Source organism: Lates calcarifer, linkage group LG11 (genome assembly GCF_001640805.2).
Source record: "Lates calcarifer isolate ASB-BC8 linkage group LG11, TLL_Latcal_v3, whole genome shotgun sequence".
Classification (NCBI taxonomy): Eukaryota; Metazoa; Chordata; class Actinopteri; family Centropomidae; genus Lates; species Lates calcarifer.
In genome coordinates, this window is record NC_066843.1 from 324,281 (window position 1) to 352,269 (window position 27,989).

General features: G+C 42.2%; 2 protein-coding genes and 2 pseudogenes across 2 annotated transcripts; all 4 read right to left on the bottom strand.

The window, feature by feature from the left end:
- Positions 1–1,489: 1,489 nt before the first annotated feature.
- LOC108891013 (keratin, type I cytoskeletal 13-like) lies at positions 1,490–6,022 on the bottom strand (annotated as a pseudogene).
- Positions 6,023–11,808: 5,786 nt separating this feature from the next.
- LOC108891015 (keratin, type I cytoskeletal 13) lies at positions 11,809–14,920 on the bottom strand. The gene is made up of 7 exons (XM_018688114.2): positions 14,170–14,920; positions 13,765–13,847; positions 13,494–13,650; positions 13,247–13,408; positions 12,585–12,710; positions 12,266–12,486; positions 11,809–12,154 (listed from the first exon to the last, which is right to left on the bottom strand). Exons 1-7 carry the CDS (start codon positions 14,575–14,577, stop codon positions 12,058–12,060), a joined length of 1,254 nt encoding a protein of 417 aa, XP_018543630.1. The 5' UTR covers positions 14,578–14,920; the 3' UTR covers positions 11,809–12,057.
- Positions 14,921–17,736: 2,816 nt separating this feature from the next.
- LOC108891014 (keratin, type I cytoskeletal 13-like) lies at positions 17,737–20,819 on the bottom strand (annotated as a pseudogene).
- A 4,187-nt stretch (positions 20,820–25,006) lies between these two features.
- Positions 25,007–27,794, bottom strand: LOC108891012 (keratin, type I cytoskeletal 13). The gene is made up of 7 exons (XM_018688113.2): positions 27,292–27,794; positions 26,919–27,001; positions 26,507–26,663; positions 26,207–26,368; positions 25,963–26,088; positions 25,640–25,863; positions 25,007–25,279 (listed from the first exon to the last, which is right to left on the bottom strand). Exons 1-7 carry the CDS (start codon positions 27,727–27,729, stop codon positions 25,090–25,092), a joined length of 1,380 nt encoding a protein of 459 aa, XP_018543629.1. The 5' UTR covers positions 27,730–27,794; the 3' UTR covers positions 25,007–25,089.
- Between the last annotated feature and the right edge of the window lie 195 nt (positions 27,795–27,989).

Genomic DNA, 27,989 nt, shown 5'->3' on the forward strand with positions numbered 1-27,989 from the left:
CCAGAAGGATGATAAGGAATATCTCACCTCTGATGAAAAGTTGAAATCAAATCTATCTTGATCCTGGGCGTGAAGCGGCCTGCAGAGTTGTTGCCGCCGCTGCTGCCAAAAACCCTGAAGAAGTTTTTATGAATAGAAACTTCAGGAGAGGTTGAAAGACAAACAGTGACAAGAGAAGTGACACAAGAGGAAAAGAATTACAGTTTAAGCCGAGAGGGATTCATGTCCCTGGTTTGACCAGCAGGTGGTAGCATCGTCAGTCTTCTGGGTTCAACTCCAACTGAGAGGTCAGAGTTCCTGAGTCATTTCACCTCCTTAGGCCTGAGCATTGATTTTGTCTGCATGTTTAACTTCTCCTGGCTTTGTGGGATCAGTAGGACACTGCATCGTCACTGCAGGACTCTGTTAAAACAAGCTGCCGTGATGAGAAGATTTTCTGTCTTGTTTACAGAGGCAGAGATTAGTTATGTTATTGTGTCGTTTCCTTCCTTTGTTGTTCGAAAACAACCTTTAAAAAACTATGAAAACCTGATTATTTTTCTTCATATTTTACTTTTCATGTCATGCAATCTTACAGAAGCCCAGAGGGGCCATTCAGTTACTACTTGAATTACTTAATTACTACTTAATTTGTCATGTTTCTTCTAATCTGTCAGATCTGACAGAGACAGCTGTGACTGGAGGCTTCGTGTTTTCATGTCGTTCGTCTCATCCTCCTGAACGTGATTTCTCAGAAACACAGATGGAATTTCTTTAAATTTGGTACAAACGTTCACTAGGACTGTTACCTGCAAGTTAATTTGCTTCCTGTTTAGGTGATTGTAATCATCTGTTTATAAAAGGGTGAAATTGTGTGCTGGGTTTTACACTTTGAAGAAGGCTGTTTGTGGGTTTTCAGCTTTTTAAAATATGTATGTGTCTGTTATTTTATGAATTTCATCATATAGTAGCATCTGTCTTTTAACTTGTGCCTTGGATTTTGTTCACACTGATGAAGACACAGTTGTGTTACTGTCTTTGCAGTTAGAAGCTGTGAATGAATCACTTAGTTTCTGATTCACCTGCACACATATTCATGAAGCTGTTTTCATTTCCATCATGTTTTCGAATCATCTCATTATCTCAGGATCAAGAGATTAAACTGCATTTTATTGTTACTCACTCTACTCAAAGCTACCAGACTCCATTGACAAAAACAGGAGTTTCACTGGGAGCTGCTGGAATACCACTGCCTCCATCTGTTAGTGTGTCTGTGTTACTGTGTGGTACTTTTACTGCAGTAAAGTATCTGATTACTTCTTCCACCACTGAAAGTCACACAGTAACACAGACACACTAACAGATGGAGGCAGTGGGATTCCAGCAGCTCCTGGTTAAATCCCTGTTTTTGTCAATGGAGTCTGGTAGAGATATATAGAGATGTTTCTGGTTAAACTAAAAGGATCTTCCTCTTTAATAAAAACTTATCTGACAGAGAGACAGACAGTGATTTAATGTGGACTCTCTTTTTATTGTTCAAACATCAGATTCTCTCATGAACATCTGTGAATGTCAATGACGATGGAGGTGACCTGCCGTCGTCCTGTGCAGCAGCTCAGCGGACCAGGGCGGAGGAGGCTGTGGAGGAGACCACCTTCCCATCAACCACCTCCTCTACAACTGTCACCACCTTCTTGGTGATGGTGGTTGTGGAAGACGAGGAGCTGACACTGTGGAAACAGAAGACAGAGGAGTGAGACTGGCGGCTGAGGAGTGAAGTGAATCGTCAGGTGTGATTGAGTGTCACCTGCTGGCGGCCTCTCCGTCCAGCAGCCTCCTGTACTCGGCGATCTCCATCTCCAGTCTGGTCTTGATGTCCAGCAGCATCTGGTACTCGTGTCCCTGACGTTCCAGGTCGGCTCTGAGCTGCACCAGCTGCTCCTCCAGGGACGAAACCTGGAAGAAGAAGAGGATTTGCAGGTTTGAGTCGTAATCACGCCGTCCGACTGAACCCTGGTTCAGATAGACCAGGTAGGACTGTTCCTGTCTCACCTGCATCTGGTACCCGGAGAGTTGCATGGAGTAGCGGTTCTGTGTCTCAGCCAGAGTTGCCTCCAGTGACGTTTTCTGCAGAGGAGACACAGAAGAACTCAGAACCAGGTGTTTTACTGAACCCACTTCATCTGTGTTCGCTTTGTTCTGGTGGTCATGTGACCCTCACCATGCCCAACATGGACTGCAGCTCAATCTCCAGCGACTGTAGCGTGCGTTTGACCTCTGTGACCTCTGACCTGGACGTCTGGAGTGTGGCCGTCTGAGTGATGACCTCTTTGTTCAGAGCCTCCGACTGCACAGGAAAACACAGACAGGTCAGATCTACACACCACCTCAACGTAAACACCTCAGAGAGCGATGCCGGGACCTCACCTTGGTCTGGAACCAGTTCTCCAGGTCCCTCTGGTTCTTGGCAGTGATGGCCTCATAGTGCTCTCTGATCTCAGCCATGACTTTGTTGAGGTCTTCTGATGGAGCGGCATCAACCTCCACGTGGACCTGACCGCTCATCTGGGTTCTCATCGCCAGCAGCTCCTGCAGACAAACACCAGGAAGAGGTGAGTTTACTGTCGTCTCTCTTCTTCAGTCTTCATATTAACGGCTCCTGGCTGTTCTCACTTAGATTAAAATACTCCTTCGGTCAACGCTGCACTTCCACTAAATATTATTTTGTTGACTGCAGATGTACAAGTCCTAAATAAATGATTCCTTAGTTTTCAAAAACCTAATTTATAATGGAGTCTTGGTGGACTTGTAGTTAGGACTAGAGCTGCAGTGATTGATTTGATTCATCGACAGAAAATTAATCTACAATAATTTAGATCCAAATCAGTTTTCTCTGTTTTATTTCATATTAAACAGAATATTTTGGACTGTAGTCGCCTTCAGATCTGCAACTTCCTGACATTATATCCACTTGTTAAGTCTGATGTCACGACCGACTAAAGCTAAGGTGAATAAAGCTGGACTTAGCTAGCTATCTTCACTATTTTTGGGCAGCACTTTGGACTACCTGGTCCCTACCGGGTACCTGCTTTTATGTTAGCTAAGTTAGCTAGCTAATGTTAGCACCCGCTGGCGTCAAACTTTTTTTTCTTGATTCGTTACTACAGCCGTTTCCTTTTCTCTGTCTTGTCTCAAGGAAAGCAGTAGAATAAGTTGGACCTGTAAACAGACTCTACAATCAATATATTAATAAAAGATGAACAGTTTTAAAGAGAATAATCTGAGCTGAGATGGAATTATTTTACTCTTCCCCCTCGTTTATAAAATCTGTCAGATCCAGCCTTTATGAAAACGGCAATAAAAACAAATTTAGGTTGCACACGTCTTTTCCCACCGACCTCCTCGTGGTTCTTCTTGAGGAAGATGAGCTCCTCCTTCAGACCTTCGATCTGCATGCTCAGGTCGGACTTGGCCAGGTTCAGCTCGTCCAGGACTCTCCTCAGTCCGGCGATGTCGGCCTCCACCGACATGCGCATCGACAGCTCGTTCTCAAACCTGCAGGAGGAGGAGGAGGAGGGTGGATGATGACTGTGACGCTCGTATAAACATCATAGAGTCTGTAATTACCTGTCACATAAATTACAACAACATAAACAGGTATACAGGTACACACCTGTCAGGTCAATGTCACTGTTATCATGTGTATCGAGCATTAAGGTAAATATTTACAGTGCGTACGTGCAGGTGTATTTACCACTGATATTCACTTTATATCACTACCAGACTCCAGACTGAGCAGAACACAGGAGCTGCTGGAATACCACTGCCTCCATCTGTCAGTGTGTCTGTGTTACTGTGTGGTACTTTTACTGCAGTAAAGTATCTGATTACTTCTTCCACCACTGAAAGTCACACAGTAACACAGACACACTAACAGATGGAGGCAGTGGTATTCCAGCAGCTCCTGGTTAAATCCCTGTTTTTGTCAATGGAGTCTGGTAGTGAAAGAAAGTGAATATCAGTGGTGCGAACAGGTCGACTGTGTCACTGTGAAACAAACAGACTTGGTGTTTTGTTTTCCTGAAGTGTGTCAGAGTTTTAATAGGAACAGGTTTGTGAGTGTGACTGAAGCCCTGAGGGACGAGTTGTTACCTGCACGATCAAACATGAACATCACCTCCATTATCTCACCTGTCAACACCTGACACTGTTCATCATCACTGCTACTGTTCACTGCTCACAGCATTTATACTGCTACTACTACTACATCCAGTACTCGTCTACTTTCACTGATTCATCCAACCTTTACTACTACTACTACATCCAGTACTCGTCTACTTTCACTGATTCATCCAACCTTTACTACTACTACATCCAGCATGCCACTTATACTACTATTACTACTTTTACTACTACCACCTTACCAAGTAATTATTATAGTATTGATCATAGTGATTTTTTTCCCTTAATGTTTTTATCATTTATTATTATTATCGTTGAATTATATTATTATTTATTTTCATTCAGCTCATAGTTTCTTGGAGAATGAGGTTCTGGGTTGTGTTGGTGGGGGTCGGGGGGGAGTTTGGACTCACTTGGTCCTGAAGTCGTCGCCAGCCAGGCGGGCGTTGTCAATGCTGAGGTGGACGGCTCCGTTCACTTTGATGCCGTTCTGAATCTGGAGACACACAGGTTTCATCAACACAGGGCGAGTAACTGAGTACAGTTACTGAAGTATTTCCTTTGCTGCTTCTTGATTCATCTACTCTGCCTCATTTCAGAGAAACTGTCTGTTAATTTAGCTCTAATTAATTCAGTTTGCAGATTCAGATTAATGATCAAAGTGATGAACACATTAATTAGTCAGTAACTAGAATCTAATACACGATTACTTTTGTACTTCATGTTAATGTATTTTTATTTATGTAGAATTTAGAACGCAGGACATTTATCAGATTATCTTTTACTATAATAAAAGTAGTAATAGTACAATGCAAAAATATTCTGTTACAAATAAAAGTCCTGCCTCAAAATGTACTAAAAGTAGGAGCAGCTCAAAAATGTCATACGTAAAAAAAATCCAAAAAAGACAGTTTTATTACCGTAAAACTAATTATTAAAAAAACTTTTTTGGTTTGTAATTTAAATCAGCCGTTGTGTGTATAGTTTTCTGTCAGCTGAAATATGAAAAACAAATGTATTTAAAAAAAAACAGGTGAAAATATTATTTTATTCCGGTAATGTCTTCACCAGGATTTATTACCTGACCATATGTCATTCTATAAATTTAAACCTGAAGTTGCAGTAAAGAAGTACAACAGTATTTAGAGGACTCCACTGTGAAAAACCTAAATTTACAACATCAATATCTGTTTGTTTTTAGGATGTAGTTCTGTCATCTGAGAAATGGTTAATCGATCGACAGAAGACTAGTCAGAGACTGTGGTGATGATCGATTAATCACTTCAGCTCTCTCTGGACTACCTGATTACATCCCTCCACCTGCACAGGTGACCTCTGAGGATGAGTCTCACCTTTCCCTGCAGGTCTGCGATGGTGGACGAAGAAGGCGCTGTAGTCTCTGGTGGTGGGTCCGACCTTGCTCTCCACGAACTGCTTGATCTTCAGCTCCAGCTCGGCGTTGGCCTTCTCCAGGGAGCGCACCTTGGCCAGGTAGGTGGCCAGGCGGTCGTTCAGGTTCTGCATGGTGAACTTCTCGTTGCCGATGAGGCTGTCGTTGGTGCCGGACACGCTGTAGCTGACAGAGGACGAGTAACCGCCGCCGCCGCCACCCATCATGCCGCTGAGGCGTCCACCCATGGAGGAGGAGGAGGAGATGCGGACGTCGCAGCCTCCAGCTCCACCGTACACGCTGCCGCTCCTCATAGACATCCGTCCACTGCCGCCACCGAGGCCGATCATGGAGCCGCCGGAGCTCCCCATGGAGGTCCTCACCGACCTGGAGGAAGAAACGAAGGTGGAGTTCATGATGGATGCTGTGCTTCTGCTGCGACACAGAGAGTGAAGAGCTGCAGGACTCTCGCCTCCTATTTAAACCTCCTGTCGTCAAGGAGCCATCAGTCACTCAGAAAATACTTGGATGACAGGTGAGGGAAAGAAGCCAGGTATGTTCCTGATCTGGGTGTGACAGGGGATGGTCAGGGAAAAATGTAACCTTCAAGCCCAGTTACATGCCTGACAATCATGTGTTTATCTTTGCCAGACTGTAAGGTCTCAGGAAGCTCCAGGGTTTGTCCGACCTTTAGATTTAGATTATTAGGCAGAGCAGAGCTGCAGCAACAGGCAGGAAAACCAAAGTTCAGTCAATCAGAAGTCAAGTATTCTGCTGTAAAACTTTTCTAAATGACACCTGATCCTTCTGTGGAGCAAGTGGGTGGTGGAGATAATTACACAGTAAACTCAGCTTAAAGTTAATGACAGCTTACAAAGTCACATATCCACTGTTATTATAATCAAACTAAAGCTATTTTATCACACAAAGAAAATGTGTGTTCACACGATGTTTTCCAAAGTAGTACATTTGTTTGTATGCAGGGAAGCAAGTCTGTGAATCTACATGACAAGTTTTCCTGGAAATGTGTGTAATGACTGAGAAAATTCAGTTTAAAGAGAATTATAATCATGTGGTTTGGACAAAGCATGAGGAGCTAAAACCAAACAGGAGCAGCCTAACTGATCCATGGGCAGGGCGATTTATAACCATGTCCAAAACTCTTTTGTTCACAAAATGAAATCATGTTCATTCACACACAGTAGTAGCCATCTTGGCTTTGTAGCAGAAGAGGAACCAGTGACGTATTTTCAATCTTGTGAAAATCGTTGGTGCATGAGATGGAAAAAACACAAGAGATTAAAATGTTTATTTTTAAATCAAGTGAGCGAATCAGCCGGCAACACCTGTGGTCATATGACGCAATCACCATTTCCTGTCAGTGCACAGCAGCCATGTTTGATTTGAGCCAACACTACCCTGTTGAAGTTCACACTCTGCTCCACTGAGTACACAGAGTACACAGAGTACACAGTACATGTAAGAGTACGACTGCATGACGGCCCATGACGAGCTGAAACAGAAAACACAAAGATACAAACTTCAGACTTTTCGCAGAATCAGTCCCTTTTGTCAATGGAGTCTGGTAGTGATATACAGTACAGCTGCACTATAGTTATATATTTACAGTTTATATACTGATCATGAGGTAGAATCACTGTTTAACCTGGTGAAAAAAGTTTCCTCTCACCTTTCATGGTGTCAGAGCAGTTTCTTTTTTCCACCTCAAGAAAAGTCTCAATGACTGTTGTAAGGCAGCTCCCTGACCCCCACCTGAACTATACTTCATCTGTTTTCCTCCATTAAATAACTTGTGTTTGCACAGTTTAACTATTTAAACCCTCACTCTCTGTTTATTACCACCTCTCCTCTTTCCAACCTTTGTCAAACCACACACCCAGCTCACAGCGTCCTATCTTTCATCACAGAGGCTCAAAAGAGTCATTCACACCCTGATCAACACCGCAAACAATCCACATTTCACACACCAAACAAGGGAAAATAAAATAATAGCAAAACTGGCTGCAACGCTTGGTTTGCAGCACTCAGTGCATCTTAGAAGTCGTATGTTAACAAACCTGTTTCTACACCCTGCACCTGACCTTGAACCCCTCATCGGTTTCTGATGCATGACTTTCACTGCTCGATGACACAATGACAGCAGGTGCAGCAGAGCCATCACTCACACCTGGGTACATGTTACCTCTGACTCTCCTCTGCAGGTTCATTGAGTCTCTCTGTAAACGTAACCCAGGTCAGAGCTCGTTTCCAGCTCGGCTCACCTGCCAAAACTATGATGCTTCAGGTTATTCAGGTGTGTCAGTTGTACAGAAAGTTTGATTCTACTACTTGAAAAGATTGACACTTTCAATAACGAGATGATAGACAGTCACAGTTTACTGCAGTACAAAGTACAAACTAGTTCTTACTCAGTTCTTACATAACTAGTTTCGTTGAGATGTTCGTACACTTTCTGCGAATCTGATGGCCTTCTTAAAAGTTTCTACTCGCTAAATAAACGGATATAAAAGTAACATTTTTGAAATTAATAAATCAAAGTAGAAAAGGTAAGTTAATACTAGCTGCCAGGGCTAATGTTAATTTGACAGGGAAAGTTAAAGTTAGTTACACAGACAAGCTCCTTGAGTTAGCATTTGTTTCACAAACATGAGAACTGAATGTAAGCTGTTTTTTCAGCTAGCTTGTTAGTGTATCATGAACTTGTGGGGGGAAAGCTAACTAGCTACTGGAGCTAACATTAAACTGTCTGGACAAACTGTTGTTAGATGGAGTCAACATTAGCTACACTTACTGACAGGATCTGCTTTTAGTTTCAAAGACTGACAGGGGAAGCTAATGCTAACTGCTAGAGCTAATGTTAATTTGACAGGAAAACTTAATGTTAGCTTTTTCAGCTATTTCAGCTAGCTAGTAAGTCATATCGTGGAGGAAAAGCTAATACTAGCTACTGGAGATAACCTTAAATTGTCAGGACAAGCTACTGTTAGATGGAGCTAATGCTAGTTCCGCTGACTGACAGGATCTGCTGTTAAAGATCTGACAGGGGTAAGCTAATGCTAACTGCTAGAGCTAAGAGACTGTCTCTAATGGATGGATGGATGATAAATAAAGGAGGAGTAATCTGCATACAAGAGTACAACAAATACAATGATCTAATCTGAAAAATGAACTTTTCATCTCTTTCAGCAGATTTTATCTCAATGAGGCCAAAATAAAGGGATGGGTTACAAACTTCAAATTTAACTTCCACTTTAAGGCTCCTAGATATTTCCTGCCTTTTCACTAACTTTCTGCCTGAGCGTGTCATTGTGACAGTTTCTATTTTGAGGGCCTGTCCTAGTCAGCATATTAAATACATTTACCTCAGCTCTATTCACAAGGACCTGCACTGAGCATTAGCATCTGACAGCGCGCCCATTTTTACCACACAAGGAACAATTTCTCAGTTAATTTTCTGAACAGACCAGCATCACAGTAACTGTCACTGATTTATTGCTTCTCAATCACTGACACAAAGCCTGTCATTGAGGAGTTGGCTGTGAACCAGTCTCTAATCCTCAGGCCATTTGGATCTATACCAGAATGTGTCTTTATCATTGTGTCACAGATGAACTGCAAATTGCAGGGGAAACTGGAAATTAGGTTTAATTTTAAGGGAGTGGCATGAAAACATCCTCACAGAGGAGAAAGAAGGAACAATTTTAACAGCCACAAGAAAGTTAAAGGACAATATTTCAGGCCTCGCTCAAAGTCAGATGAAAAGATCAATATGTGTTTGGTTGTGTTCAGTACAGGACTGATTGGATGGATGAAAAAAATGTTTGAAGATGTTTTGAAAGGAAACAGAAGCTTTCTGTTTAAATCTTTTTGTTTCATTCACATATTTCACAGGGAAACGTCATTCTGTTAGCGGTTCAGGGTTCAACGGTTCAACCTGTAAGCGGGAAGCGCGTCAGCTAATTGACAAGAAGGTAGCAGCAGAGGCTAAATAATGTTTAGCAAGCTAAAACAAAACCAAAAAACAGAAGGGAAAAGAGGCAACAGGATAAGTGTAGATAAACCTGGGATAAACTGACGAAATTAGATTTTTATTCGTTCTTCATCGGAGGCTAATGTTGGCTCGACATTGCTATCTAGCTCCACACATGAAGCAGCACGGATGAACCTGCAGTGGGTGAGAGCAGGTGTCTGTTTGTTTTGAGGCAGGATCATGGGTTTAAATCTGTAGCAGTGTAACTGCCACCTCTCACCTGTTGGATAATGTGCACCTGTTGTAACCGTCTCTGTGATGACATTAGCTGCTGTGACACTGATGATGAATTAATTCTATAAATGCAGGTGGTTGTGTGATCAGATGCCGTCATTCATTCATAGTGTGCAGGCCTGTAATGAGCCGCTGTGCTTCTGTTGGTGTTAGTGTTGATTTGTTAGCCACTAGTTGCTTTGACGCCATTTTGTTTGTTTATGTTAGACCTTAGCAAGCTAAATGTCTTAATTATTTCATATATAATTTAAGTTGACAATTTTGTTGTGAGGACGTGGTATCGCTGACTTTACAGTTCACAACAATACACAGTTTCACAAACACCGCCTCTGATTGGATGATTTTAATCAAAGCTAACGCACCACAGCAGACCTCGGTAGAGTTCGGTGAGGGTGTTATTCCACGTTTGACCGCGCACACCGACTGACGTTGACCAGGCGTTACAACCCAGAGGGGCGCTGTTTGACTCATTTAAACTATAAGTACATAAGTAGATTTAAAGTATAAAAAGTAAAATTATACATGTATAATATATCAATAGTATAGAGTATTAATACTCTATGAATTGATATATTAGGCGTTTTAATGTTACTATTTTGTCCACTCCACAGTCTGAACCTCTAATAATATTTCAAATTAAAGATAATTTCAAGGTAAAATTCTCCATTCCTCACATCAGAGAATATTTGACATCTCTGAATGAAAATTAACTGTACATGTCAGTGTCATTATTTCTCTGGAAACTGATCAGTGTAAGTGATTAACTGAAATTTATTGGCAACATTTTTTTTTTAGAACTGGTTAAACATTTGAATAATTTTTAAAGCAAAAAAGCCAAAAAAAAAAAAAAAAAAAGTTTCTCAAATGTGAATATTTATTAGTTTTCTCTGATAGTGAAAACACATCATCGAATGACGTTTCACTTTTGTGTGACTTGTGATAGGAATAATTAATTGATTACTACTTGTTGCAGTCTGACAGGTCTCTTATGATAAAATAATACAACCTTTCTGTCTGTTAATGACTCAACACAGCTTTACAATAAAATATAAATTGAAACAGTTCAGAGTTTGAAACTAGAGTCTCTCTATAAGACCGGGGCTACGTGATGGATGATGAACGACCTGTTATAGTTGATATTCTACGAACAATCCTGATAAATTTACAAATGTAGACACAGATACTTTGGAATAAACCTGGGGCTTTGGGGATAGAAAAGTATGTCAGAGTTTTAATGAAATACAGCTCTTGTTTGTTTTGGTTGATGGAGCTGCAGTTTCTGACTCTGGCCACATGAGGTCAGTGTTCACCAACTCAACGTGTTACTGTAACCAAGCAGGTCTGATGTCACCGCTCACCTGTCAGTCACTGAAACAGGAGTGTTGAGTTTGTTTCACTGGTGATTTAACACTCAGACTGTGGCTTCCTCAGGATTTATTCTAGGTTTAACAGTTTTCACTTTCATCTTTTACTTTATTACTCACATAAATTCTTGTGTTTGTGATTCCGAGCTCATTAAAAAGACGACATCAGTATTTTATATCTCCTGACACTGTTATAATAATGGAAACTCATGACATTACCGTCTTTATTATTGTATGTAATGCTCTTATATTACTTGGAATCCAGTGTTTAAACCTCTGATCTAAAGTGCTTGGTCTGTCAGAGACAGAGCTCTTTCTTAATGTTTTCATGTTAGTTTGAGCCATAGTTTTAGTGTAAATTGTGGGATACTACCTGTTCACATAAGTATTTTGTTACGTACAGTGAGGCTGTGAATTTCCCGTCCTTGTACATATCGCTCTAGATTTTTTCATTTGCCTCTAAGCCCTCAGCACACCAATAAATTATTGGTCTAATCTGAGCTGCATGAAAATACTCCCAAAGGTTTGGCAGTGCTGTACCTCCTTTACAAATCTGACAATTTAATTCAGTTTAAATATAACTCTCTATTTATTTTAATTTCTTTGTTCATCTCTTTTTATTTATTTTTTATTTTTCCTACGTTTGACTTTTCCTCCATTTTTTGTTTTATCTTCTTTCTGTAACTTTATCAAATTGTTTTGTTGTTTGTGTTTGTTTCTTTACTTCTGTCGGTAAAATAAAATCACACGAGCCACAGAGACGATGTCAGACTTTATTTTTATTGTATCAGTCATAGATTCAGCTTCCAGATTCCAGACTCTGACTGGTTGAAGGTGTTACTGGTTTTATTGTTGGTCTAACTGCTGCTGGTGGACACCACCTTTCCTGAGGAGTCGACTTCCTGCACGATGGTCACCACCCGGGTCGTCTTGGTGGTGGTGCTGCTGCTGCTGCTGCAGAAACACAGAAGAAAAAAAATCAGTATATTTAATTTGTATGTATGAAAGTAAAATGATGTGTCATAGTTTTGGAGATGGTGTGTTTTTATTTCTATCACTCCGTACCTGACTGTCTCTCCATCCAGCAGCCTCCTGTACTCGGCGATCTCCAGCTCCAGTCTGGTCTTGATGTCCAGCAGTTCGGCGTACAGGACCCCCTGGCGCTCCAGGTCGGCCCTCAGCTGGGCCAGCTGCTCCTCCAGAGCCACCACCTGCCTCTGGTAGCCGGCCAGCATGTTGGCGTACCGGCTGTTGGTCTCGGCCAGAGTCCCTTCCAGAGCTCCTTTCTGTTAAGGAGGAATGACGGTGGGTCAGTCAGTTTGATTTTACTGTAAAATAACCCTTTTAAAGAGATGATGATTTAGTGTATTTAGTGTTTTCTCACCTTGCTGATCTGAGCCTGCAGTTTGATCTCCAGAGTCTGAACGGTTCGTCTCAGCTCTCCGACCTCAGACTTTGTTGTCTGCAGAGTCTCAGTCCTCACAGCCACCTCTTTGCTTATCTCAGTCGTCTGTCGATCACAAGTATTGATACTATTGAAGGAACATCTTTGACTTTTGGTCCAGTGGTCAGACCGAACAAGACATCTAAAGAGTTTTCACTCTTTGCTTCAGTTGACATTTTAAATAAGCAGCAGATTAAGTGATAATTGAAATAACTTTTAGTTGCAGCCTCAGTTCAACCAATAACTCTCAAAAACTAAAACTCATTAAACTTAAAAGGTAAAACTTTTAATTGAAATAAGTCAAACCAAAATTAAAAAGGCAAAACTAAAAAGTTAATAAATAGTTTATAATTGAAAAAGCTCAGTGAAATTTATGAAATGTAAAAGTTTAAAATAAGTTATAAATGTACAAACTGAAACTTTTAGAATTAATAAATTAAAAAGTTACAACTTTTAAAACTGATATACAAACTGAAATAAAAAACTTAAAACTTTTAAAAACTAAAAACTTTAAAACTTTTTAACAAGTTAAAAGTGGTCTTGGTCTGTAGGGGGCAGCCTTGATCACATTAAGAGGAGGAAACAGATCTCTGTGGTCTCACCTTGGCCTGGAACCAGGTCTCCAGGTCTTTGCGGTTCTTGTTGGCGACGCCCTCATAGTGATCTCTGATTCCGGCCATGACGGTGGACAGGTCCTCCTGAGGAGCGGCGTCCACCTCCACGTTCACCTGACAGCTCACCTGAGACCTCAGAGCGAGCAGGTCCTGCAGGAGGATGACAGTGTCATACCTTTGTGTCTTTATCTGTCTCAGAGTCATGTTTTAATGTTTCTGGTTTCACTGGGCTCACCTCCTCGTGATTCCTCTTCAGCTGGATCAACTCGTCCTTCAGACCTTCGATCTGCATCTCCAGGTCGGCCCGGCTCAGAGTCAGCTCATCCAGGACCTTCCTCAGACCGGCAATGTCGGCCTCCACCGACTGACGCATGGCCAGCTCGTTATCGTACCTGAAAAGTCACCAAAATGAGGTCATGGTCGGTCTGAATCTTTAAATCATGGTGAAGACCAAGCTCACAAAAAGACCAATGAGTCACTATTGTGTGTTTCTCGTCCTCACTCACTTCACTTTGAAGTCATCGGTGGCCAGTTTGGCGTTGTCGATGGCGAGGACGAGGGCGGCATTTCCACGAGTAGCTAAGTAGATCTGAGCAGAGAAAAGAAAACCTCTGAATTAAAGCAGTTTTTGGGAAATACTTAACTAGATCTTTATTAAAGGCTTTATGCCTTTAAAAAACAACAACAAAAAAAAAACATTAGTGAATGCATGGGGCCCTGAGGCCACCAGGAGCTCCAGCAAATTACAAGTAGAAAGTAAAGCATAGTTTATGCAGGGTGGATCAGGGTGTTTTAGAGGTCCCTAAAAAACGAGTTTGGTGGGACTTGCCTGTGAGGATGTGCTGCCTGACAGACTGAACTCAGGGTAAAGAGGCCCCAGAGAAAGAGATTTTCTGTGTTTGTGTCCTCACCTTTTCCTGCAGCTCTTTGATGCGCAGGTGCAAGGCAGTGCAGTCATGACCCTCCGGTGTGACCCTGCTCTCCAGGTACTTTCTGATCTTCAGCTCCAGCTCGGCGTTGGCCTTCTCCAGAGAGCGCACCTTGTCCAGGTAGGAGGCCAGCCGGTCGTTGAGGTTCTGCATGGTGGCCTTCTTGTCGGCGGAGATGTCATCGGCCATGCTAGCGGCACCTGCGCCAGCAGCAGAGGATAGGGAGAAGGAGGAGGCCTTGGAGACACGGACTCCAGATCCTCCGGCTCCTCCATACACACTGCCGGCCGCCATGCTGCCGACCCGGCGGGAGGAGGAGGAGGAGCCCAACATGATGGGGTTCCTCATGGAAGAGGACACGTAGCTGCTGCGAGTGGAGAAGGAGGTCATGGCTGCTGGTCGGCTGGATGTCGGCTGCTGGTAGGCTGCTGGGACGTCGGCTCCTTTTAAGCCTCCAGATGAAGCTAGGTGTGGTGGTTGGACAGGTTAAGATGCCAAACATGCCGGGGGGTGCAGCGTCGTCCCCGGGGCCCGGAGAGCCAGTGAGCAGGTGAGGTCCAGCAGGTCGGGTTGGTTCAGAGACAATAGAGAAAGTCTCAACACTTTCTCCGGGGGGCTCCGGTGGCCAGGGCCCCTGTGCCTCCAGGTGACACCTCAGAGGCCTCTTCACCTGATGGACCGGTCCTGTCAGTCCACATGGAGCCCTGAGGACCAGACATCCAGTCAGACCTCAAACGCCTCACAGGTTTGTCCAGAGATGGGAGTGTCAGAAGGTTTGTCTTTCATCTCACTCTACATATCTGCATATCAAGAAATCCAAGATGTTTTCAGGCCTAAAGAGGTAAAACTGTCTAGTGACAGTAAAATAACGATAGAACAAAAGGCAAATGTCTGAATAAAGAAGTCAGTAAAAACAGCTGTAAAAACCTTTTAACACAATTAAACAAGAATTTTGAACCTGGTTCAGATGTTCTGGAATTTAATCCAAATTAATTCATTTTTCATTTAGAAAAACACCTTATTTACATATTTAAACAGACAATTTCCAAATTCTTGTGATACAAAAAATAATTGTCTTAATGTGAGTCATTAAGTTTTATGGTGTTTTTCTTTTTTCTATTTTAACCTTTCAAATGATTAAGTCATGGTGTTTCACAGGCCAGAGGAGGTGAAAGAGCTAAATTTCATGTTGAAGAGGTGGATTTTTTTAGTTTTTGCCTTTGTTCCTAAAACTCCTGTGTTTTTATAAAATATTCACATTGAACAACTTGTAATCGTCTTTAACACAGAACCCAGCAGAGTTATAAACATGCAGAGAACCAAACCGTGTTTATTTTCTTAACAAAGTAAAGTCTGTCATTCTTTGCTCTGTAACCTGTCGGACTGGTTCCAACCAACATCATGCACCTTTGTAGCAGACTTACGAGGACCAACCACTATCTGACAAATGTGCTGCCTGAGGCAGCGACGAGTGTTCACTCACATGAACATGTAAAGAATGAAAGAAAATCGATGTTTGTTTTAAAGTTAAAGGCTCTCAAACCAAACAACTCATGCAGGATTCTTCAGGTTTAGTGGGACAACAGGCCTGATACAATGAACTTTATTTATATAGCATCTTTCGCAGACCAGCTACAAAGTGCTTTACAAGACAAAATGCAAAATGAAGACAAAGGAAAACAAAACCGTTTAAAATTATACAGCAGTTTTAGAGGGAAAAAATAGCAGAAGTGCTACAAATTGGAATAAATTCTGATGAAAAGAACATAATGGTTAAAAATAATCAAGGAAGATAAAAAATAAAAATAAGAATCAAGAGTATGACAATCTATAAAAAGGTTTTTAAAGAAGTGGCTTAAAAGCTTTTAGCCCTGAGAAGGCACATAAAGTTTTAAAGACACCACCTCTTTTTAGATGAGTTAAAATGGAGTATAGATAAATATCACTACATTCTTCAATAAGTACAGATCATTTAATACAATTATTGAGAGTATATAAGCATGATTGATTAAGTTTTGGGGTCAGGGGCTGGACATAAGACAGGTTTTCTATGATAACTGAGGCAGGATGCGAGTCCCTATAAAAACAACGCCGATTTCTGCGTCTGCCCAGTGTTGCTAACCTTGGCTTTTGGTACAGTTTTCTTTGAGTTATCACGATCACTTTTTATATTTTTCTGCTGCTCAACAACAAACCAAGACACTGAGAGCCCAGGTGAGAGGGTATAAACTCAATGCTCCCTCTGTTTGTTAGAAGCTCTGTTACAACCCGGATACCTCTGGTCCTTTGTTGTGATTGGCTGAGCTGCATTCAAAGCCGTTGTTTATGCTCTGTGAACACTCACATATGTTACTGCTTTTTATTTTATAAAATTTTGCCCAACATACGTTACTGTGCAAGTCTTAGGCCACCACTAGCTTTGTTGTTTATCAAAGTTTTAATGACCATCCATATTTATTTTTCAGTCTCTTTATTAAGATACAAACAGGAGATATATGTACACAGTAAAATATTAACAACAAAATGGCTTCTACAGGCAAAAATCTATTTATTGGCACTACTCCCTTGGCACTAAGCACATCTTGAACTCATCTTGGAAGTTCTCTGAGCTAATCTTCTGGTATATTATACCAGGCTTCTATCAGCACTTCCCAGAGTTGTTCTTTAGATTTGGCTGTCTTTCTCTGTCCAGGTGATCCCACACTTCCTCTAGTGAGCTTGGGATCATTATCATAGGGGCAGCTGTGGCTCAGGTAGAGCAGTTGCCCACCAATCAGAAGGTTCGATTCCCGGCTCCTCCAGTCCGCCTGCCGAAGTATCCTTGGGTAAGATACTGAACCCCAAATTGCCTCTGTCATCGGTGTGTGAATGTGTGTGTCTGTGCTAGAAAGCACTATTGTATAGAACAATTGCTGTATGAATGTGTGTGAATGGGGTGAATGTGATCTGTAGTGTAAAGTGCTTTGAGTGGTTGAAAAGACTAGAAAAGTGCGATATAAGTACAGTCCATTTACCATTTATCATACTGAAAAATAAAACCATTCTCAATCAGACGCTTTCCAGAAGAAATGGCATGATGAATTATAACCCGTCTGTACTTTCAGCATTCATGATCCCATCAATTCGAACAATAGCGCCAACAACACTTTTTCTTCCATCTCTCTCCAACTTAAACTTGGATTTGTCACTCCATAATACTCTTTTCCACTGGGCCACGCCCTCTGAGGGGTTATTGCTGTATTTGAAAACCAGAATGACACTGACAGTCTGTAGTTGGTTAACAAAGCTAAAAAAATATTTATTGCTTTATTGTGAAGCCAGTATGTTCTTGCAGGAATGACGACTCAGTTTTGTGATCTGATCTGAGCTGGATAACCCCCAGTCAGGTTTTGGTGGTTGAGTTTTTGTTGACCTAAGAGAATGTAATGTAATAATGTAAAGTTCACCTACATGACCTCAGTGTCCTCACTACAGTATAATAACATATATATAATATATAGACAAGATAATAGAATAATAATAAAGAAAACAGATACACACTCAAATGGCTCAGTTCATCAGAAGTATTTTATTTGTGTATTTCTGAGAACAGTTGGTGTTGTGTTGACAGATGTTGTTGTCTCACAGTGTCTCAGACTTAGAGCTGACCTCTTCACCGTCTACGACCTCTGTGGTGACGATCACCACCTTACGAGTTGTAGAGGTTGTAGAGGAAGAAGTGCTGCAGGAAAACACAGAAACAGGAGCTGTGTTAACTTCGATCAACAGGCTAACGAAACTTCTTACATGTACCGTTATAATTTTATCTACAGTATGGACTGGTCAGCTCACCTCATCAGCTCTCCATCCAGCAGCCTCCGGTACTCTGCAATCTCCAGCTCCAGCCTGGTCTTGGTGTCCAGGAGCATCTGGTACTCCTGTCCCTGACGCTCCAGGTCGGCTCTGAGCTGGGCCAGCTGTTCCTCCAGAGAGGACACCTGCCTCTGGTAACCTGCCAACATACTGGCGTACCTGCTCTGGGTTTCTGCGAGGGTGCTTTCTAGAGACGCTTTCTAACGGGGAGAAAAGATGGCGTCAAAGATTTATAGACTCAGTCGAGTCTAAATTAAAAATGACCAAGAGATGTTAGAAACCCACCATGCTGAGCTGTGATTGGAGCTCGATCTCCAGACTCTGCAGTGTGCGTTTGACCTCTGTGATCTCAGAGCGTGACGACTGGAGAGACTCTGTGCTGACGGCGACAGCCTTATTGACCTCCTCTGTCTGTAACAAGAAAAAAATGTGACTGTTTAAAACAACGTCTCATAGATCAGTATGCAGATGATACTCTACTGTTTTTTTGTGCACTGAACATTGCCAGTTCTTTGATAATGAGAGGTCCCAGGTGTTGCCTAGGTTTTGCTCGATGAACATATTTTATTAAGGAGGTGCTCCCTGTCTGTTGAGGTAGTTCAGACTTCTTGCTTCCTGTTTCACTAGAAGGTAGTTATTTTTCTAATTAAATGCTGGATGAACAGTTTGTCAGCAGTAAACTAATGTTTTACTGTAAATAATAACACTATCTTATATCATAAAGCCAGTGTCTATCTAATCTAATCAAGATTTACTTGACACCAGCAGGTTTCTAAAGCTCACCTTGGCCTGGAACCAGGACCTCCAGGTCTTTGCGGTTCTTGTTGGCGACACCCTCGTAGTGTTCTCTGATTCCAGCCATGACGGCGGACAGGTCCTGCTGAGGAGCAGCGTCCACCTCCACGTTCACCTGTCCTCCCATCTGAGACCGCAGGGCCAGCAGGTCCTGCAGAAGAACATCCAGATCAACGAAAAGTTAGTTGATGATTAGATTTTTTTTATTTAAATATTTTTTAAATAAAACTTTGGACACTGATAAGTTGAGACTGGCATTTCTTGGAGAGTTTGAGCCTTCAAGAAAAAGTTTCAACATCTTCTGAATTTTCTTTAATCGTACTGCTTTGATAAAGGCATCCTCTATGTCACTGGTTGAAGTACTTCATAATGTATCTTAAATCAGAGTGAGCTTGCAGTTTCACACCCACCTCCTCGTGGTTCTTCTTGAGCTGGATGAGTTCTTCCCTCAGTGCCTCGATCTGCATCTCCAGGTCGGATCTTCCCAGAGTCAGCTCGTCCAGGACCCTCCTCAGCCCGACGATGTCGGCCTCCACACCCTGACGCATGGCCAGCTCGTTCTCAAACCTGTAACGGCAGCAGCATCGGTCACATCAGCTGCTTCATCCAAAACACGAACATCACAATATCAGACACAATACTAATGAGAAGTCAATTCAAGTCAAGTCAAATTTATTTATATAGCGCAATTCACAACAGAAGTTATCTCGAGACGCTGAGAAGTTATCTCGAGACGCTGATTAAATTAAATATTCCCATAATCTGGGGGCTGTAAGCAGCAGCTGATTACTTGTAGCTCCATCAGTAAATTCTGTTCAAGGAGATTTCTGGGTGTGGAAGGCAACAGAAAAATAAGACTTCATCTTACAGCTGTGAGTCATACTGATCTGAACTGCAGCTACTGGTGTTTGGATACTCACTTGACCTTGAAGTCATCAGCAGCCAGTTTGGCATTATCGATTGACAGGTAGAGAGATCCGTTTATGCGGGTGGCGTCAAAGATCTGAAAACAGAAGGAGTACAGATTTAGGATGTTTTTCATTTAATTCACTGATATCAACAAGTCTCTAAAGGGTGAACACAAAGTTTTGTGAGGCAGCTGCACATCTGATTAAAAAAAAAAGAAGATAAGACTATGTAAGTAAAAGTCAAATTTCCCCCTCTTGTTTTAGTGGTTTTCTGTTCATGCAAAACCAGATGCAGAGCCTGAGTGCTGCGGTTGCAGGTGGCCTCGGTGTAGTTTGGGTGTGGCTGCACCTGTATTCATCCCTACAGGAAACAACGAGTCATGTCCGTGTGCGGCTGCAACTGTGCACCTGCCTCAGGGTGTTTCATGTCAGTAAGGACGGAGCTTTTGTGCCGGAGAAGATTTACTTTTAAGCATAAAAAGCTTTCAGACAAAAGGAGCATCTTCAGTTTCATGCAGAGTTCTTATCTTGATATTTTCACATGATCTCATATTTCTAGTCTTTCTTTCTTGTCTCTGCTATAGTCTTAGACAAATCTGAGTACAGAATCAGAACCTGGTCTCACCTGGTCTTGCAGCCCACTGATGACAGCCTTGTATGCAGAGCAGTCGTGGCCCTCAGGTTTGGTCTTGCTCTCCAGGAACTGTCTGATCTTCAGCTCCAGCTCGGCGTTGGCCTTCTCCAGGTTGCGCACCTTCTCCAGGTAGGAGGCCAGACGGTCGTTCAGGTTCTGCATGGCCATCTTCTTATTGTCACTGATGTCGATGGCGTCAGCCAGGTTGAAGCCTCCTGCAGCAGCACCACCGCCAGCAGCAGAAGAGAAGCTCCTGGCAGCACTTGTGCTGGAGATGCGGACCCCATGGCCTCCAGAGCCACCGTACACGCTTGGGGCCTTCATGGACCCGAGGAGGCTGCCCCTGGTTGAGCTGGTGCGATAAATGCTGGCCATGGTAGAGGAGTTTGCCTGCTCTGGATGGAGAGGAGAGAATGCAGGAGAGATGGGACACAGCTCCTTTTATGCCTCCCTGAAAGTGAGGGAGGGGTTCAGAGTCCAGCCCCCATCACATGCCTCAGGGCAAGACACACATGTCGAACCAGCAGAAGGATGTCAAACAACCGCAGCAGCCACAAACCAGTCACAGCAGGAATTTAAAGTATAGGCCTGTTGTACAACAATATCACATCCGCAACCATGTGTTTGCTCTGCTATCTGTATCTGAAATGTCTTTCAGGTGACTCAGTAATGTCGTTTGTTCAGGTGTATCTTCTTCACTGCAAACCTGATGAAATCTAATCTGCTTCAGACTTTTGCACATTTCAAACCTTCAACCCTTGACTCCTCTCTGCATGTCCAAACCTGTCTGCTGTCCCTAAGCTGCTTGTGTTTCTTTGGACCATACAGGACTATAAACAGGCTCCCTTCTCTCTCCTGTTATTGTACAAGCAAACAATGAAATGCTTTGTGTCAGCTCCTCATTCAGCCTCGGTTTGCTGTGACAAAACGCAGCAGGAAATGAGCCGTTATTTACCCTGCGGCTGGTTCACAGTAAAATTAGTTTATGAGAAGTTTTGTCTGAAAAAGAGTCGAAACTCAGATCCAGAAAAACCACTGACAACCTCCATCATGTAATTTGTTAATTAATCTTCATTTAACCAGACAGAATCACGTAAATCATGTTTGTGAAAACATATGACAATCTCATAAAATATTATGCCAAGGGTTTCCAACCTTTTTGGTTTGTGCCCTCATGTCATGTTTCAGATTTCCTAAAACATTTTCCCTTTAAACTGCTCATATAGTTTCTCTGCAGTAACAGTTTGGTAAAGTGTCCAATATTTCACAACCCAACTCCAAAACCTGAGAACAGATCAGTGAATTCAGAATTTTTTTTTATTTCCTCTCTCCTCATATTTATTTGTTGTCCCTTTTTGGGGGTTCGACCCCTATGTTGGGAATCACTGGACTGTACTATAAATCTAACTGCAGCCACTGGGAACATTTTACTGCACAGAACCGGTACTTTTACTTTGGTACTGTCAGTACATTTTGCTATTAAGAAATTTTTGATTGTCCATTTACTTAAGTGTTATTTTGAATCCAGTGCTTATAAGTACAATGAAGTATTTTTATTTTGCAGCCAGCATTGAGAGCTGTAGAAGAAGAATTAGAATACTATTTATTAAAGTTACACTAGAAAGTGTAAAGTAAAAGTCCTGTAATTGAACTTTACAAAGTATAATGAGTGAAATATTGTGTAGAAATCTTGTTAGAGAGGTTGTATTATTTTTATTAATGTGTAAATTACATTGTTGGATTTTTGTTTTTTATTATGTAGCTGTGTATGCTTTGCATGTAAAATGGGAGCATAACAACATATACATTTTGCCATTTTAAATCCCAGTGTGTTAGAGCCATAAAACAAAATCATCCAAAAATGTCCTCACTTAAAAAAATGTCTCAATTTCCAAATAAATCTAAAATTTCTTTTAAAAAAATCTTACTTTTTCTCTGAAAACATTTTCATGTCATGTCCTAAGTTTCATAAAATGTCTCCACTTAAAATATCCTCAGTTTTCAATGACTTGAAATATGCTTCACTCCTGTGTTTATTTTTGTTTTATTTTATCTTGAGTAAATATTTGCTGTTTCTTTTAACTTCTGACTTTAAATTATTTGTTTGTCTTGGATTCTGAGCAGGTTTCCTGAGTTCTTTATCAAGTTTTGTTGGAATAGTTTTCAGTGTAAACCTGTAACACTGAGCAGGTTAAAATGACTCACTCCATCTGAATGCTCGTCCTCTGGTAGTAAAACCAGCCAGTGTGTTTTTACAAGCATTTCAAACTGGCACGCACAACACAGGCAAATCTTCAATGAGTGTCACCATGGTTACCTGGCCTCCTTCAGTGTTGATGTAATGAGAGTAAATACGCCGGTGGCTGTTTTAAAGTGGAAGATCAACTCCAGCTGATTACAGCTTTACAGGCTGCAGACTTCTGTAGGGACTTAGTTTGTGTGTAAAGTTGTGTTTTTGTAAGGACCAGCTTTTTTTTTTTTTGAAAGTTAAGACATTTTTTAAAAGATCAGGACATTCCTTGGAAGTGAGGACACGTTTTTGGAAAGTGGGTATTTTTTTTAGTGAAACTGAGGACATTTTTTTCATGTCCTCAGTTTGCACTTGATTTTAGGGTTAACATTAGATTTAGGTTTAATTCAGATTTATTTTTCGTTGGACAGTGCCCCTGCTACAGTCAAACTGTAAAAAATGTCCCCATAGGTCAGCTGTGCCAGCGGTTTATCACATCCCATAGTTGTTTATTGTTCACCGACCTCTAGTGCCTATTATAATAATGACAGGAGAAAAGGAGGATGTCAGGTATTGTAATATAAAGGCCGACAAAGCACAATGAAGGTCCTCTCATTTTAACCTCTTTGCCTAAAATTAATCAAGTAGTTTTTGTACCTAAACCCAACCAAACCATGACTGTTCCTTAAGTTTTGTGTTTTGTTTTCTTCTGACGACAAAGGCGCAGTATGCCTTCAACAGGTCGTATCGGGGTTATGGACAAATGATTTATATGGTTGTGTTCAGACAGTGATGGCCTCCACTCTTCTTTTATAAATTAGAGCCAGAGGCTGTGTTGATTAGATAAACAACAATCCTCACAATCAGGGATGTAGCCAGGATTTTAGAGATACTGTAGTCATGGGTACAAACTGAAACAAACAACCTCATCCACCTGATAAAGTTTTGGCTTGTCACCAACCAAACTCAATTAAATTTTCTAAGCATTGAAAGAAAATTCTCCACATTTTGCATTTTTGCCTGTTTTCTTTCAGTCTCCAGTTGTGCTCCTTATGATTTGTGGTCTCTCTCAAAACTACTATGTTAAAAAAAACAGTGACATTTACATAGGTTTAAAAAAAACAAAGACCAATGAAGTTATTTTTCCACATTATGGTGAGTAAGATAAACTCCTGCAAACCTTTAATACTATTTCTCTCTCAAGTCTTTTGGACTTACATTTTTACTAGAATCAGTTAGGGATGGGATAATATATGATTTTACCACCCGTTGCGGCTTTTAAAATACAACAAATTCATTGTTGTAAATTTCCACCATCGGAATAATTGTGAATGGGTATGATTGTTAATATCATGACGAATTACTTTTTTAAAAATCTGTTTAGCCAACATACAGTCCTGTAGTGATTTTTGAATTGCCACAAGGGGGAGCTGCATCTTTCCAGTCGTTACAAAATACTAAGCCTGTCACCATGAAGGCTCGGCTCGCCCACTGTATCCCCCGCAACAGAAAGTTAAATTGGGTCGAACAACCTCCAGTTTGAGCTCCTATCTGTATGACAACCATCTATCCATCAGTGTTGATGTTTATCTAAATGTTTGTTACATAATGATACTGTTTTCATCACCAGTGAATTAAGCTAATGTTAGCCAGGTAATGTTAGCTATGTAGCTAAACAGCAAATAGTGGAGTTGCGGTCTCTGGAGAATTGACTGCCGTTTACCACAGCTTTTCTTTTATTGTCAACCGTAACATTAATTTGACCACAGCCTATAAGGAACAGTTAAAATCATTCTAAGAGTTGGGGCACCCCCATAGCTGAATGGTTGGGACATGTACCGCATGGGCCTTAGTGCTTTGAGCAGCTGGTCCCCGGTTTGACTCCCAATCTGGTTGGATCTTTGCTGCATGTCATTCACGTTTCCTGTCTCTCTCTCACAGTCCTATCTAATCAAATCTAAGAATTTAAAGTATATTTTAATGATTATTGCAATAATATCTATCACAACTATGCTGGCCAGGATAATCGTGACATGCCTAGAATCAGTGTCCTTTTAAATTGTCATGGGCTGTTTACTGCAGGGAAAGAGATGTTTATATTTTACATTACGTTTTTTGACAGAGCTGTGGCCCCGTGCACAGGTATCTCATATTTGTTTTATTGTTAGTGAGACGGTTGATATTTTGATGACATAATATCTTAAAGAGTGAACTATACCTAATCGGGTAAAGGAAAATAATCACATTTTAATGGTAAACTAAATTTTTTTTTTGTTTTTTAATTATCTTATTCCTGCACATTGTTAACGCCTGGGGTGCCAACTTCTTGATGCTGCACCTAGCGGTCATTAGAGGAACTGCAGCCCCTTTAGGTGAAAAACAAAAACACAATAGAAGAGGTTTTATTTTGAAAGCGCCTCAGCAGACTTTTATTTGCATGTTTATGTCTGTGTGAGAGCAGAGAGAGCGCCTCCTGCTGGTGCTCACAGGGCCTCGGAGATGGTCTCTTTGGAGCTCACCACCATTCCATCCACCAGCTCCTCTACGACAGTGATGATTTTCTGTTTGGTGACAGAGGTGGAGACGGGGGCTGCGGAGGCGGAGGCGGAGGCGGAGGTGGAGGAGGACATGGAGGAGGACATGGAGGAGGAAAAGGCAGATGAGGAAGAGGCGCTGCAGGAAAGAGAAACAGGAGTCAGATTTTGCGGTTTTGTCAGATTTTTTCTAGACATTCATTCTCAGTTAATTTCTACAGCTGCAAAAAGTCTTTACGGACACTGATGCACAACAACTAGCATCATTTCACAAAATCCTTTTGGTGCTTATTTGAGCCTGTAATCTTGGGATATCTCAAACCTGGAAATAATAATGAAGAAATATAAAATGTACTTTGTCCCTGCTTCATTTTATTTTTGGGGCAGTTTGTCAATTTTAATGACTTAGTAATCAATTACTGAGCTTTAGTGTCCTTAGTGCCTTAGAGAGGTTGGATATGAGAACAAAGTCATTCTCAGAGAGCTAAAGATGTCTCACCTGCCGCCGCCCTCTCCGTCCAGCAGCCTCCTGTACTCAGCAATCTCCATCTCCAGTCTGGTCTTGATGTCCAGCAGCATCTGGTACTCGTTGGCTTGTCTCTCCAGGTCAGCCTTCAGCTGCACCAGCTGCTCCTCCATCATGATCACCTGGTTCTGGTAACCCGCCAGCTGCATGGCGTACCGGTTCTGAGTCTCAGCCAGGGTGCCCTCCAACCCGGCTTTCTGCAGAAGAAAGAGTGAGAGGATGGTTCAGTTTGTTTATTGCCTCAGAAAAAATCTTAAATGATGACAAGAAAACGTGTCCTGAGATTCAATGCTCACCATGCTGAGCTGCGACTGAAGCTCGATCTCTAGGCTCTGTAGCAACCGTTTGAGGTCTGTTATCTCTGATTTGGATGTCTGGATGGTTTCTGTGCTGGCTGCTACTTCTTTGTTTAGTGTTTCTGTCTGTAGAGAGGGAAAAGACAACAGCATGGTCATAACATGTTTACTGGCAGAAATATTCATTTACTACTCAAATATTTCAGTTTGGACCAACAAATGTGACAGAACATCACATTCTCACCTTTTGTTGGAACCAGGCCTCGAGGTCTTTGCGGTTCTTGGCGGCGATGGACTCGTAGTGTTCTCTGATCTCTTCCATGATTGCCGTGAGATCCTGCTGAGGACCGGCGTCCACCTCCACGTTGACCTGACCGCTCATCTGATTTCTCATTGCCATTAGTTCCTACAAACCAACAACAATACGGTGGAAGTGAGGATTCAGTGCTCACAAAACCTTTATCCGACTGCAGCAATCCTTCTTCCGCTAAGATGTTTCTAGTGTCTGAGGGAACTGTTTAATAATCTCTGAGAGGACACCAACCTCCTCGTGGTTCTTCTTGAGGAAGATCAGCTCCTCCTTCAGACCTTCGATCTGCATCTCCAGGTCGGACCTGGCCAGAGTCAGCTCGTCCAGGACTCTCCTCAGCCCAGCAATGTCGGCCTCCACCGACTGACGCATGGCCAGCTCGTTCTCGAACCTGAGCAACAAACATGAGGTTCATTTCTAAATCTATACCACTCTCACTGGATCAGAGATACAACTTTTCTTTGTTATTGATTATTTATTGGTCATTGGTCATGCCAAACTTCGCCAGAGTTGTACAGATTTATTTTGCCTCCTCTGATCTCAAGATCTGCATCAAGTTTTGCAGTTTTAAATCTTGATGTCACTGGCCTTTAATGCTAATTTCAGATTCACTTGTAGCCAAACAATAATGAATGAATTCACTCACTTGAGCCTGAAGTCATCGGCAGCCAGCTTGGCATTATCAATGGAGAGGTAGATGCCACCGTTGATTTTGGTAGAGTCCTGGATCTGGGGGATGAAAGAGGAAAGAGATGCTGTTAGATTTCAGTCTTCGCTCTTAAAGTTCTCTGTTCAGGTTGGTGGACAAAGTAGCAGCAGACAAAAAACATGATATTTGATCTCAGTTGGAGCAGAGGTTAAAGGTACATTTTCAGATTTCTTTTCAGTCAGCAAGTGTTGACTGTTGTTTATCTCACCATTAAACCTGAGCTCTGATGCTGTGACATTTCCTAAATCATTTCTCTCAATGTTGTTTCTACAGGAAGTTCCTGTTCAACAGACTTTGATGGTGAGCCTACCTTTCCCTGCAGGTCTGCGATGGTAGCAAAGTAGGCACTGTAGTCTCTGGCGGAGGGGGAGGCCTTGCTCTCCAGGAACTGCCTGATCTTCAGCTCCAGCTCGGCGTTGGCCGCCTCCAGCTTGCGGACTTTCTCCAAGTAGGTAGCCAGACGGTCATTCAGATTCTGCATGGTGGCCTTCTCGTTGGTGGAGATGTCCATGCTGTTGGCGTCACCGCCGCCGAATCCAAAACCACCAGCTCCACCTCCTCCGCCACTTCCTGCACTGTAGCTGTAGCCAAAGCTAGCTCCACCACCGCCGCCTCCGCCATGCATGGACATGGAGGAGCCACCGGTGGAGATCCGGACATAATTGCCACCAGCACCGCCGTGCATGGACCTACTGCTGCTCATGTAGGCGCCGCCGCCAACAGATCTGGTGCCTCTGTGGAGGGCCATGACTGTGTCTGGTGATGAGGATGAAGGAGGCTGTCTTTCTGCTTCAGCTAGAGAGGAGAAAGTGGAGAGCTGAGAGAGAGGCAGATTTTTTATACCATTAGATGGATAGGGGAGGAGGAGGAGGGTGGCAGAGGGCAGGATGGAGAGCTGGTGCCAAGCCGGGGAGGAGACACATGTTTTTGTTTGACACATAAACACAGTTAATGGGCGGCGGGTGTGTCTGAGAAATGTGGAATCCACCCATCACCTGTACAATCACC